This window comes from Bos indicus, chromosome 26 (assembly GCF_029378745.1).
Source record: "Bos indicus isolate NIAB-ARS_2022 breed Sahiwal x Tharparkar chromosome 26, NIAB-ARS_B.indTharparkar_mat_pri_1.0, whole genome shotgun sequence".
In the NCBI taxonomy this organism is placed as follows: domain Eukaryota; kingdom Metazoa; phylum Chordata; class Mammalia; order Artiodactyla; family Bovidae; genus Bos; species Bos indicus.
The window spans coordinates 24,390,468-24,405,092 of NC_091785.1; the positions used below are offsets into that span (position 1 = coordinate 24,390,468).

Sequence of the window (14,625 nt, forward strand, 5' to 3'; positions counted from 1 at the left end):
GGAAGTGGCCAGAAGACAGATTAGCCTCAAAAGAATGCCCTAGTCATCACTTAAGAAGTCGGCTTAACTTCTTTATATTTATGTCTATTTTACGTGCACATTTTTAATAACAGCCAGAACTGAAATTGAGCATTTACCAGCGCAGGCACAGTGCATAGGGATTTTTTCCATTGCCTTTACTCCTCGCCACAATCCCCAGATCGGGACTTTAAGGACCTTGACTTCATCATGAAGAAACTGAGGCTCGGAGAGGTTACCCGCCCAGGGTCAGAGAGCTGATAAATTCTGGATCCTAAGCAAACAGCCATTGCATATTCTTCCCTCTCACTCTATTCTGGGGCTCGTTTGAGAGCGAAAAAGTCCAGATCCGGGCAGCTCAGCTTTCACTCTTTACACATTTTCCCAGATCCAGAATGGAGGCAAAATCCGCTAGCACAACCAAGAGGGTCGTGCGCAAAGGGCAACTCCGTCAAAGCCGTGGACTGACAAGGATTTGGGGCTTGGAGGGCAAACCCCGGGGAACCATCAACCCGCTGCCCGCTCTACGATCCACCTCGCACCCGGCGTAGGGCGCCAGCAAGCCTCTTTGGGCAGCCAGCTTGCGGGACTCAACGCGCGTGCGCGGCGCTAGAGGTGCCACCCCCGCGCGAGCGCGCGGAGAGCCGAGCGCGCGGCCGGGGGAGCCGGCGGGCGCGCTGCGGCGTCGGCGTCGGTGCGCGCTCCAGGCAGAGGCTGCGTGGGCTCGGGAGGGAGCGAGGCGGCGGCGGCTGCGCCCCAGAGCCCAGGGGACGCGCGGGCCTCGAGCCGCGGGAGCTGACTGCTGCAGAGGAGACCCGGGGTTTCCGGCCCGGGGCAGGAGAGCTCGGCCAGCCGACTGCTCGCCTCAGAGCCGCCAGCTGCGTCCCTAGCCCGGAGTAGCCGCCGCCCCTGGAGACTCGCTTTGACAAGGGCCTAACCGCCGCGGCCGCTGGCGTCCGGACCGCTCGGACCCGTCGGGCCGGGTGGGGACGAGCGTCGGGGCAGGTGCCGCCCCACAAGGGCCGGCCGGGGGCCAGGCGTTTAGCCGTGCAGCTCGCGGGCCGGGCTCGGCGGAGGGGCCGCCGCGCAGCGCCCCCACCCCGTGGGCCGGAGGGGGAGTCGCGCCCCGCCTTCCCCCGGGACCGCCTGGCCGGAGCGGCGGGAGCCCGAACTGCCCGCGCCCGCCGCCGCCGCCCGCCGGGCTCGCGCGGGAGACGAGGGAGGAGAAACTTTGCCTCTTATTGTTTTTGATCCTTAAGTGTGAGGAACTCTGTTGGGGAGGAAAAATGTCCTTCTTCAATTTCCGTAAGATCTTCAAGTTGGGGAGCGATAAGAAGAAGAAGCAGTACGAACATGTGAAGAGGGACCTGAACCCAGAGGAGTTTTGGGAAATTATAGGAGAATTGGGCGACGGAGCCTTTGGCAAAGTGTACAAGGTAAGAGGGAGAAAAGGGAAGTTACACTTGAGAGATCAAACAGCCAGCGGCCGGGAGTGGCACGAGGATTTCTCGCTCTCGCGTCCCGTTCCTATCTTTGGGACCTTCTTTTGACTTCGTAAACGTACGTTGAAACTTTATTTAGGTTACCATCCGAGGAGTAGCTAAGACGTAGGGTTTACAAAATAGGGCCTGCATGTAGTTTAAAGAATGGTTGCCAAAGAGAGGCAAGGGATACAGTCTACTCTGTTAAAGGTTAAAGGAAATGAGGGTGTTCTTACATTAAAAGGAGGGGTCTGTCTGGTTTGGCCCTCAAATGTTTTCATATCAGAAACTCATTATACTTTAAAGTGGATTTCTATTTTTCTGTGAAGCTGTTTGCATTCATTTAAAGTGGATTTCTATTTTTCTGTGAAGCTGTTTGCATTCATATATATGCTTATACTAAAATAGTTCCCTTTTGGGGTCCAGGGTATGTATTTGGTTGTATCTATAGCTTATACATAACCAGTCTCTTGGGATGAGAGCAAAGCGATTGCTACTTGTAGACTATTCTTGAGTTGGTTGCTTGACAGCATACTGTAAAATGGAATGTAATTTCTGATAGAAAATTTCCAGAAGGAAACCTGCATCTGATACTAGTTTCTAAATATAATAAGCACTGACTAGAAATCCATTCCAGGGCTTAAGAAATTAAAAAACACGCCCCCCCCCCCAATATATATACACACAAATATTTTTTATACCCAGATATTCATCTCAGTAGAAGGAAGTTTGCTGTTTTAGTCTGAGGGCATTTGTGTTAAATGTTTACTATCCTGTAAGGAGTATACGAATGATGTCATTGGAATATTTTCATCTGAAGGGTGAGGTTTTTATGAGACAGTTTTTAAGGGGAAGGACCCACAGGGTTGCCTAGATGTGAAGTATAAATAACTTATGTTTAACTTACACTAATTTGGCCCCCACAAAAGTCCTGGGAGACATGCAGGTCACTAGTATCTCCATTTCATAGATGAGGATGCTGAGACACAGAAATTGTTCACATTCACACCAGTCACAGCCTAGATTTGAACTCAGCTCTTCTGACCCTGTGTTTATGATTACTGCTTTTTTTTTTTTTAACTTAAACCTCTGGTGGTAGAAGTGATATCATTTTCCCTTCTTTCTAAGCACCATCCCACCCTGCCTTTACACTGGCTCTGACACATCTCAAAGCCCCGCCTTCTTAGTCTGAAATGTCTACTCTCTTCTGTGTGCTTTCAAAACACATTGTTCACATTGCTACTATGGCACTATTAACACACATGTTAATGTGTTTATGCTATTATGATAAGACCAGGGGCCAAATTCTGATACACATTTGGGTTAATTCTATTGCCTTAGCACATAGTGCATTTCTCTTTCTATTTGTTGAAATGAAAGAATGTGAGTTACCTGCTTGTGAGTGCTGCTGATGCTCTTGTGTGCTGTGAAAGTTGGCAGAGTAAACTTCAGTACCTAATGTGGAGGGTGTGGATTTCAACAAGAGCTTACAGTATAGAAGTGTGGTGCTGCTGCTGCTGCTAAGTCGCTTCAGTCGTGTCCGACTCCGTGCGACCCCATAGACAGCAGCCCACCAGGCTCCCCTGTCCCTGGGATTCTCCAGGCAAGAACCCTAGAGTGGGTTGCCATTTCCTTAGAAGTGTGGTAGACAGGGCTTTTAGTGCAGTGGGAAGATGCTTCTGGGAGTTAAGAATTGTGTTTTATTGCTGGTTGTTGCAAACGAGCTTTGAGGTCTTGGACAGGACACTTAATGTCTCTGGACCTCCTTTTTCTTAGCTGGAAAATCATAGATTTCCCTAAATGTTTAGATTCCTTTACCCATTAATGTTGTGTGAGTATGCAGTTATCTAGGAAAGGCAGTAATAAATCCTCGAGGTATCTGGGATCTGGTAGTTAGAAGGCAGTAGGTGATTATGGGCAGTTTTCATGGTATAAATGTTTTATTGAATAGAAACAGTGTAGTATTAAGATACTGGCTCTGGAGTTGGACTGTATCTTGGCTCCCTCAATAGCAACCTCTGACGTTGGGTAAGTTACTTAATCATTCCATGTCTCGTTTTTCTCATCAGTAAAACTTACTCCTCAGTATGTGAGAATTAAAGGAAATAATAAATGTACGAGACGAAAAAGGGCTCAGGAAATGGCAGAAAATTACTGTCGTTATATTTAGAGCTTGAAAGCGAAATATGGGATGGGACAGGAAAAGGGACCTAGGAAGATAGTAAAACCATTTTCTGGCACAGGCAGATTGTGTTGACATGCTAATACTCTGTGATTTAATTCTTTCATGACATTGCAAAGTGAATATGTCTTCCTATAGTGAGATACCTATTGAAAATTTTCTGAAAAATAAGAGCCTTACTCCATGTAGTTTAACACTGTAAGACTGTGTCAAGGATAATTTTTGTGGGCTTGGTATATATTTTAGTGTGATATTTGAAGAATGGGAGTTCTTTGCATCTTCTGTTTTTGTCTCACTATTTTATGCTTCCAAGGAGTAAGCTGGGAGCTTTTTAAAACAGAAAATTTAAAATTTAAACTTGTCTCACTTGTTACGTCTTTTTCATAACCTCTTTTCCTGTCCAAGATTCCCTAGAACATTTAAAAATTTATAAACTTCTTCCGTGTAGGAGAAAAAGCAATCAAACCTTACAATAGTATGTATAGCGTGCAACAGAAAGCTGTTTCTGAAGTTGATTCCAACTCGCATATGTTTATAACTGTTTACAAAGATTAATTTCTAAATAGGCGATTGTCTTGTGTATTTAGTTTGAAACATTTTTTCATCATATAGTTGTATTCTTTCCACTTAGTCCTGCACTACATAGCTCTGTAACAGTTACTGTCTTGCTTGAAAGAGCTTCCTGATTTTAAATTTATTTTCTCTTTTTTTAATAGTATTATTTGACATATAAATGAAGATATGTAATATCCCTCACTTTTTTTTTACATTTGGAATTCTGTTGCTTTTAACAGAAAAAAAAGAAGGAATGCCATAAAATGATCTGTTGAATTGAAGCTGGGTTACTGACTTGCGCTGGATGAAAAGTGATTCATTTTATGACCCAGATGGGCATGCGCCTTTTTAAAAAATAGTGAAACATATAATCATTATATTGAAAAGTACAACACATAGATGTACATTTAGCAAACAGTAATAAAGTGAACTCAGTATTAACAACCGTCAGAGTAAAGGAATTCTGCCAGTGTTCTAGAATCCTTTTCACCTCCTTTCTGAATTGGTTCTGCTCTCCCACTAAAGGAAACCACTATCCTGTCTGTAAGTTATTCATTTCTTTGCTTTCCTTATACTTTACTACCTAGCAGTGTATAACCAAGCATCCTAACTTTTGTGTGTACTGAGTGTATTTGGCGTCTTACCTCTTTCAGAATAGCTTTAGGTTTGTGAGATTTGTCTTTCTTATCACTAGAGCTATAGTTAATTTTAATTGTTGCATAGAATTCCAATATATGATTATATCACCAGTTATCTACCATTGTCCTGTTGGCTATATCAGTTGTTTTCAGTTTTTGGCTTTTATACTGGTGCATGTATGCATGAATTTCACCAAGACTTAACTTAGAAGTAGAATTGCTAGGTTATAGGGTAGTGTATACCGGTTTACACTCCCACCAGCATCCTATGAGAATTTTCCTTACTCTGCGTTCTCTCCACCATTTGATATTGTTGGAATTTTTTAGTTTTGACAATCTGATGTTTTATTTTGCACTGTGGTTTTAATTCATCTTTTCTCTGACTACTACTAAGTGTTTCTTTGCATAGGATTGTTAGTAACTTGGATTTCTTCTTTTGTGTTCAGTGTCCTGTTCATGTTTCTCTTGGATGTCTTTTTCTTGTTTGTTTGTTGTGTGTTCTGGATTTTATCCATTTGCTGATTATGGCTATTGCAGATACATTCTTCTTCTGTGCCCATCTTTTCATTTTCTTTATGGTGTCTTTTATGAACAAGAAATTCTTGGTTTTAACATGCTTCATCTTGTCTGTTTTTTCTCTTTCAGTTACTGCTTTCTGTATTGTATTTGAGAAGTGCTTTCCTGGGGTGCCCTTGCAGTTGTTGGATGGGATGCTGCCTGATTCATGAATCACCTAATAAAGCCAATTCGATTTTTGAATTAAAAAAAAAGGCGAGAAAAGTTTTCCTAACCTTAGATCATGGAGATAAACCGCTATCTTATCTTCCAAGAGCTTTTATGATTTAGCCTTTAACATTTATGTCTACAACCCACTTAGTGAAGATTTTTGCAAATAGTATGAGGCCGGGGGTCCAATTTCCTTGTTTTCTACAGTGGGCACACACTTGTCCCATGGCTCGTCATTGGGGGAGACTGTTCCTCACTGCTCTGTAGCATGTGTCTGTTTCTGGGGTTTCTAGTCTCTTCATTGATCTGTTTGTCTGTTCCTTTATCGGTTTTCCACTGTCTTAATTAGGGAAGCATCAAAACAAATCTCTGCTAGAGAAAGACTTCCTTTTCCTCTTCTTCAGCAATGTCTAGTATATTCTTGGCCGTTAGGGCTTTCATGTACATTTTAGAATTAGCCTAACTGAGTTACACAAAGGGCTTCCCATGTGGCTCAGTGGTAAAGAATCCTCCTGCCAATGGCACCCCACTCCAGTACTTTTGCCTGGAAAATCCCATGGATGGAGGAGCCTGGTAGGCTGCAGTCCATGGGGTCGCTAGAGTTGGACACGACTGAGCGACTTCCCTTTCACTTTTCCCTTTGATGCATTGGAAAAGGAAATGGCAACCCACTCCAGTGTTCTTGCCTGGAGAATCCCAGGGACAGGGAAGCCTGGTGGGCTGCCATCTATGGGGTCGCACAGAGTTGGACACGACTGAAGCAACTTAGCAGCAGCAGCAGCAGCCAATGCAGGAGACACAGGAGATGTAAGTTTGATCGCTGGGTCGAGAAGATCCCCTGGAGAAGGAAATGGCAACCCACTCTAGTATTCTTGCCTGGGAAATCCTGTGGACAGAGGAGCCTGATGAGCTACAGTCCGTGGGGTTGCAAAGAGTCAGACACGACTAAGTGACAGAGCCTGCACACACGCATGCACAAGTTACACAGAAAACCTGTTGTACGTTTTTGAAGGAGTTTTATTGAATTTATAGATTAACTTTGTAAAAAATAACATCTCCATAATACTTGGTCTTTCCATCTATGCATCTGTTTTATTTCTAGATCTTTTTAAAAAATATCTGTCAATCAGATCAGATCAGTTGCTCAGTCGTGTCCGACTCTTTGCGACCCCGTGAATCGCAGCACGCCAGGCCTCCCTGTCCATCACCAACTCCCGGAGTTCATTGAGACTCATGTCCATCGAGTCAGTGATGCCATCCAGCCATCTCATCCTCTGTCGTCCCCTTCTCCTCTTGCCCCCAATCCCTCCCAGCATCAGAGTCTTTTCCAATGAGTCAACTCTTCGCATCAGGTGGCCAAAGTACTGGAGTTTCAGCTTTAGCATCATTCCTTCCAAAGAAATCCCAGGGCTGATCTCCTTCAAAATGGGCTGGTTGGATCTCCTTGCAGTCCAAGGGACTCTCAAGAGTCTTCTCCAGCACCACAGTTCAAAAGCATCAATTCTTTGGTGCTCAGCCTTCTTCACAGTCCAACTCGCACATCCATACATGACCACAGGAAAAACCACAGCCTTGACTAGACGAACCTTTGTTGGCAAAGTAATGTCTCTGCTTTTGAATGTGCTGTCTAGGTTGGTCATAACTTTCCTTCCAAGGAGTAAGCGTCTCTTAATTTCATGGCTGCAGTCACCATCTGCAGTGATTTTGGAGCCCAGAAAAATAAAGTCTGACACTGTTTCCACTGTTTCCCCATCTATTTCCCATGAAGTGGTGGGACCGGATGCCATGATCTTAGTTTTCTGGATGTTGAGCTTTAAGCCAACTTTTTCACTCTCCACTTTCACTTTCATCAAGAGGCTTTTGAGTTCCTCTTCACTTTCTGCCATAAGGATGGTGTCATCTGCATATCTAAGGTTATTGATATTTCTCCTGGCAATCTTGATTCCAGCTTGTGTTTCTTCCAGTCCAGCGTTTCTCATGATGTACTCTGCATATAAGTTAAATAAGCAGGGTGACAATATACAGCCTTGACATACTCCTTTTCCTATTTGGAACCAGTCTGTTGGTCCATGTCAATAATGAATCATAATTTTCGTCTCTAGAATCTTAGGAGCTCAGACTACTTTGGGAGTGTCTTAAATGCTTTGTTTTTGTATTGGAATTTCCTCCTTGTTTTGGTTATATACATCTTTCAGTAGTCTTCTGAGAAAGGATACATGGAAGGTTTATTTTTTTTTTAAGACTAGGCCTGTCTGAATATGTCTTTATTATAAAGTCACACTTGATGTATAGTTTGGTTGTAGAATTCTAGTTCAAAAGTACATTATTCTTAGGATTTTAAAGACTTTTCCATTCATTGCCTTTTGGCCTCAAGTGTTGCTACTGAAAGTCCGTTGCCATTTTGTTTTCTGGTCCATTGTGACCTTTTTCTCTTGATAGCTGTTAGAATTTGCATTTTATCCTCTGTGCATGGTAATGTACTTTGATATAGGCATTTTTTTTCTTCCTTTCATTTTGCTGGGCTCTTGGTTAGTCTTTTCAGTTTAAAGACTCATGTTCTTCAGTTCTGTGACATTTTTCTTGCTCTTTTTATTTGACATCTCCTTGCTCACCTAATTAAATGGCTCTTGTGGTCTTAGGATTCAAGTAAAAGAGTTAAATGGACACTTAATTCTTTTACTTGACCTCTCTCTGGAGCATTTGAGACCTTTGACCATCATTTCCTTTAAAAAGCTGGCTTTTAGGTCACCATAGTCCTGAATTTTCTCGTACCTCTGTGTCTACTCTTCAGATGTTTTTGCTGGCTCTTCTTGCTCTTCCTGACTTTCAGTGTTGGGATTCCACAGGGCTGGATTTAGGCCCTCATCTTTTCTTTTGAGAGCCCATCTTTTCCCGTGGCTTCAGTTACCATCTACATGCAATTTTGGTCTCTATCTCGAGATCTCCTTTCTGAACTCTGGATCTACCCATCGAGCTATCTATTAGAGCTTTCCACTTGAATGTCTCACTGCTGCTGCTGCTGCTAAGTCACTTCAGTCGTGTCCGACTCTGTGCGACTCCATAGACGGCAGCCCAACAGGCTCCTCTGTCCCTGGGATTCTCTAGGCAAGAACACTGGAGTGGGTTGCCATTTCCTTCTCCAGTGCATGAAAGTGAAAAATGAAAGCGAGGTCGCTCAGTCGTGTCCGACTCTTAGCGACCCCATGGACTGTAGCCTACCAGGCTCCTCAGTCCATGGGATTCTCCAGGCAAGAGTACTGGAGTGGGTTGCCATTGCCTTCTCCGTGAATGTCTCACAGATTCCTTAAACAGCAAGTAAAAAACATGAATTAATTGAATTCCTGATGTCAGTCCCAAATTTGCTTCTCCTGTGTTCCTCATTCAATAATTGACATCTTCATCTACCAATTGCATAGACCAGGGACCTGGAGGTCATTCTTAACATCTTCTACTTCCTTATCCCCCAGACCCAATCAATCACCAAGCCTGTTAATTTTACCTATAAATATTTCTTCAATCTGTCTCCTCCTTTCTTTCTTTATTGTTGTAATACTAGTCATAACTGCCATTCTCTCTTACTTAGACTACTGCAGCATTTTGGTGTATTTTGGGGCTTCATATAAATGTAAGTATACGTGTGTTTTGTGTCTGGCATCTTTTATTCAACATTATGAGTAAGAATTCGTCTCTAGTTGTATGTAATAGCCCTCTCATCTTTTTTGTTCATTGTTCTATAGTATTGCAATATATGAAGTACTAAAATTTATCCATTCTACTTTTGGTGAACTTCTGGATTGTTTCCACTTTTTGTATATTAAGAATAAGACTTGTGAATATTGTTATACATCTTGATGTACATTTACATCCATTTCTATTGGATAAGTACCTGGGAATGGATTCTCTAAGTTATTGGCTACATGTGTTTTAAGATTCAGAAGATACTGCCAGTCTTCTAAAGTGGTGGTACCAATTTACACCCCATCAGTAGGGGTGGCAGTATTCTGAATTGTTCTATATCCTTAGCAACACTTGCCACTGTTATTAATATTTTATGTTAGCTATTGTGAGTGAGAAGTGGTTTTATTTATATTTTCCTGACGACTGAAAAAATTGAGTACCTTTTCATGCCTGTTGAATGTATTTGGGTATTTTTTTCCAGTGAATTTTCCTATTTGTTGCCGATGAAAAAAATAACTTTATCAATGTATATAAAACACAGAATTCACCCATTCTATGTATATAATTTGTTGAGTTTTAATAAATTAGTACAGTTGTGCAACCATGACTGCAGTCTAGCTTTAGAATCCTCTTATGACCACCTGAAGCTCTCTTGTGCCCATTTACAGTCAATTCCTGTTCCCACTGGGGTTTTATTTCTCTGATTACTAATGAGATTGAGTTTCTTTTTATATACTTATTGGCAAGTGCTCATGTTAAAGTCTTTTGGGTTCTTTTTCTCATTGGCTTACGGGAGCCTGTACTCCCTGATACTAATTCTCTCAAGGTATATGTGATGCACCTTCTTTTCTCTTGCTTTACAGTATGTCTTTTGTTTCTCCTTATGATGGCCTTCTTTATATAGATGTTTCAGATTTTAGTGTAGTTCAGTTTATTAGCTTTTTATACATAGTTGGTGCTTTTTGTCTTCAGAAAATTTCCTTACCCAAAGTGGTGAATTGTCCTTCTGTGTTACATTCTTAAAGTTTTATGGTGTTGTCTTCTCTATTAGGTCTGTAATTAAACTGATGTTGGTTCTTGTCTACAGTATGAAACAGGGAGTCCAGTTTCATTTTTTCTATGTAGATACCTAGTTGTCTCAACACCATTTACTGAAAAGATCACCCTAAAGCCATATTGCTTTTCAGTGCCTCTGGCATATGTCAAATGTCCATATACTCATGATATATCTCTCTGACATTCCTTATTTCTTTAGGATAAATTCTTAGAATTGTTAGGGCAAAATACATGATCATTTCTTAATGTTTACTGTGAAGTTAACTCTAGAAATGTATAAACTTATCTTAAAATTAATTTTTAGTTTTGCAACGAATTTCTATTGATAAGGAACATTAACTTATTAGGGATAAAGTTAGTCTTTTTGGCCATCACTCTAATTATTGTTCCTTCTCTTCTCTCCGTAAATGTAACTATTCGGTTTCTGTATCAACTACCATGGTTTCTTTCTTTCCTTTTTCCTTCTGGCCCTGCTGCACAACTTGCAGGATCTCAGTTTCCTGAGCAGAGGTTGAATCCAGGCCATGGCAGTGAAAGTCACCACCAGGGAACTCCCCATCATCAGTTTCATGTATATGTTCCTCGATATTTTCTGTATACTTAACATACATGTACATGCGTTATGCCTGTTTAAACAGCCTAACAATGTTCTATTTCTGTGCCTTTTTGTTCCTTGACCTTTTTCAAGGTTAGTTTTTATCCTTTTAAAAAATATTTACTTTTTCGCTAGACAAAAAGAGTATCTGTTTATTTCATTTTCCATATCTTTGATTTCTAAAGATATTGCCATTTTAAAAATAATTGAATTATCCATATTCTGATGAGCTGTTTGTTTTCTTGTTGATCTGAAGGTACATTTTATGTACTATGAAAATTAGCACTTTATTATAATGGTGCATTTATTTTAGTTAAATTAGTTTTTGTTGCTTTTTTGATATAAAGACATAGTGTTCTTTATTTTAAAAAAATCTGTCAGTGTGTTTCTTTGCCTTTTTTCTTCTTCGCTTTCATGCTTAGAAAAACTTTTCCCTACCCAGGAATTAGATACATATTTATCTATATTTTCTTCTTGACTTTTAATAGTATAAAGAGTTTTAATTTTAATTTATCTGGAATTTAATTTTTTTCTGTAAATTGACATGAAGCTCTATTTACCCTTGTCGTTTAGTCACTAAGTTGTGTTTGACTCTTTTGCAGCCCCATGGACGGTAGCCCACGAGGCTTCTCTGTCCATTGCATTTTCCAGGCAAGAATACTGGAGTGGATGGCCATTCCCTTCTCCAGGTTGTCTTCCCAACCCAGGGTTCAAACTCGCGTCTCCTGCATTGGCATGCAGATTCTTTACCACTGAGCCACCAGGGAAGGGCCTGTTCTACCTGAAAAAAAAAAAAAACCCTAAAATATATTTTATCTGTTTCTAAAAATTTGAATACTATTCTTGAAATAATATATTATATTATAATATATATTATATTAATATAATATAAAATATTATATTATGCAGAATATAAAGGCTATATAAAATATTATATTAATATATAAAGTATTATAATATATATTATGTTAATATAAAATATTATGTTATGCAGATTATAAAGAAGACTATATAAAAATAATACCTTTTAGGTTATATCTTTTAGGTAACCTGTTAACAAAAATTCAAGGGGATACTAATGTGGTTAGAAGGTTGAACAGTACAAAAATGATAAAATTGAAAAATGAAAACGTTTCCCACCAGTTTTTTTCCCCAAAGTCAGTCACTGTAACAATATCTGTGTGTCTTTTCAGATAAAATTTTATGCCTGTTTGAGCATATGTATGAATGCTTGTTTGTAAAACTGAAAATATATTGACACACACACACACATGTATGTACAGGTGAACTCAACTGCATATCAAATTGATAACATAGGCATACTGGAAAAGTGCTTGAAATGATTTTTGAGTAGAGTACTCTGACTAGTGGGATATATTTATTTATTTATTTATTTTTAAATTTATTTATTTTAATTGGAGGCTAATTACTTTATTGTAGTGGTTTTGTCATCCATTGACATGAATCAGCCATGGGTGTACATGTGTTCCCCATCCTGAACCCCCCTCCCACCTCCCTCCCCATCCCATCCCTCTGGGTCAAGACTAGTGGGATATATTTAAAGGATAAAAAGAATAGGAAAGAATGCTTGAACTTGATTTATTATTATTATTAATTTAAGTTTATTATTTAATAAACTAGGTTTATTACTAATAGTGATATTGATGTTATAATTCTGAAAATACTTTATATATACTATAGGATAGAACAAATTAGTTAATATAGTTTTGTTTTAAGAACTAGGGTTATAACTGAGAGAAAGGGGTTAAAAGCTTGAAATGTAAGGAAGAACCCTGTGATGCTGATTTTTGAACTAGAGGTTTTAGTTTGAACTTACGATATAACACATTCACTTGTGTGCACATGTACACACATACAATCAGTTCAGTTTAGTCGCTCAGTCGTGTCCGATTCTTTGCGACCCCATGAATCGCAGCACTCCAGCCTCCCTGTCCATCACGAACTCCCGGAGTCCACCCAAACCCATGTCCGTTGTGTCAGTGATGCCATCCAACCGTCTTATCCTCTGTCGTCCCCTTCTCCTCCTGCCCTCAATCTTTCCCACCATCAGGGTCTTTTCAAATGAGTCAGCTCTCCACATCAGGTGGTCAAAGTATTGGAGTTTTCAGCTTCAACATCAGTTCCTCCAATGAACACCCAGGACTGACCTCCTTTAGGATGGACTGGTTGGATTTCTTTGCAGTCCAAGGGACTCTCAAGACTCTTCTCCAACACCACAGTTCAAAAGCATCAATTCTTCTGCACTCAGCTTTCTTTATAGTCCCAACTCTCACATCCATACCTGACTACTGGAAAAACCATAGCCTTGACTAGATGGACCTTTGTTGGCAAAATAATGTCTCTGCTTTTATAATATGCTGTCTAGGTTGGTCATAACTTTCCTTCCAAGGAGCAAGCATCTTTTAATTTCATGGCTGCAATACATGTATACATATTCCTATTTTCCACCGACAAAGGCCTAGAAATTATGATCATTAATACTCCTAGCTCTGGGTTTCTAAATACCATTCCCCATTAAAACTAACCAGGACTCATTGAAATGTCTGATCCAGGTCTAAACTAGAGAAGTACAGAATTGATAAAATTGAAAAGTAAAATCCTCCCCACTCCTCATTTTTTCCCAGAGAATCCCGGGATATATTGTACCAGAAAGCTCAAGAATATGAGCTTTATGCTCATATGCTCAAAAATCAAAGAATATGGTCAAAAATTAATGGGGACATGCCAAAGAGTACAGGTTAGTTTGAACTACAAAAATATCAACAACAAAATAGTAACCTGCTAGAGGAATGCTAACTAGTTGATATATAAAGACTGATATAATTCAAAAAAACTCATGCAACCATACGATAGTAATTCAGGCAAAAATTATTGATGGACACTAAAATCATTGTGTGAAAGAGTGTGGAGGAACAGGGTTTCACCCCATAAGTATTGTGATACCACCCCATATAACTCACCTTTACAGTAGAGAGAGCTGATGGATACCATCTTAAGTGATCAAACCTAGGGTTAATCAACAGTAGTAAGATAAGCTGTGTTTTCTGGTGCTACTCATTGGGAACTGTATAATCACCTAATGTTGTGTTTTTTATTAAAGATATTTAACCTGAATCTGATAATGAGGAAACAGACAAATCCAAATAGTGGGACAGTCTACAAGAGAGGGATTTGAAAGCAAGGATGACAGATGTTAACAGCTGGTAACTCTGGGTGAGGGCTGTGTGGTTGGTCACTGTCTGTTTACTCCATTTCTTTGTAGGTTTGGATTTTTCAGATTAAAAAAGGAAAGGATCATATTTTTAAATACTGTTCTGCACATTGCTTTATTTCACTTAACAGTTCTTCTTTTCTCATTTTTTCTCCCTTTATATAGTCTTCACTTTTCTCTTTTTATGAAAGAAGAAAGAAAGTCTCTTTTCAGAATGGGTAACTACTTCTGTATTATGCTACTGAAGTTACCTGGTGTTTATTAAATGCTGCATTGTATTTTGTACTCAATACCACCTGAAGTCCAAATTCCTAGCATATATACATTTATGTTTTAAAAGAGGTAACTGAAAGTTTGAATTGTAAAAATGGCTTTAATGTGCTGGCTTATCTTTTTTCCTTATAAAAATCTTAGTATTTGTGTTGAATTTCTTATCTTGACAAGAACTTGTTTTGGCCCTTTTA

The 14,625-nt window shown here is 40.0% G+C and overlaps 1 protein-coding gene across 2 annotated transcripts in view; it reads left to right on the forward strand.

Moving 5' to 3' along the window:
• The first annotated feature begins 709 nt into the window (after positions 1 to 709).
• SLK (STE20 like kinase) overlaps positions 710 to 14,625 on the forward strand; it is a 62,127-nt gene continuing 48,211 nt past the window's right edge. The window contains exon 1 of one of the 2 annotated variants that reach the window (XM_070780786.1): positions 710 to 1,454. In XM_070780786.1, the coding sequence (XP_070636887.1) occupies positions 1,305 to 1,454 (150 nt within the window). In that variant the 5' untranslated portion in view covers positions 710 to 1,304. The remainder of the gene's footprint in view (positions 1,455 to 14,625) is intronic. The other variant, XM_070780787.1, reaches the window with a different exon arrangement.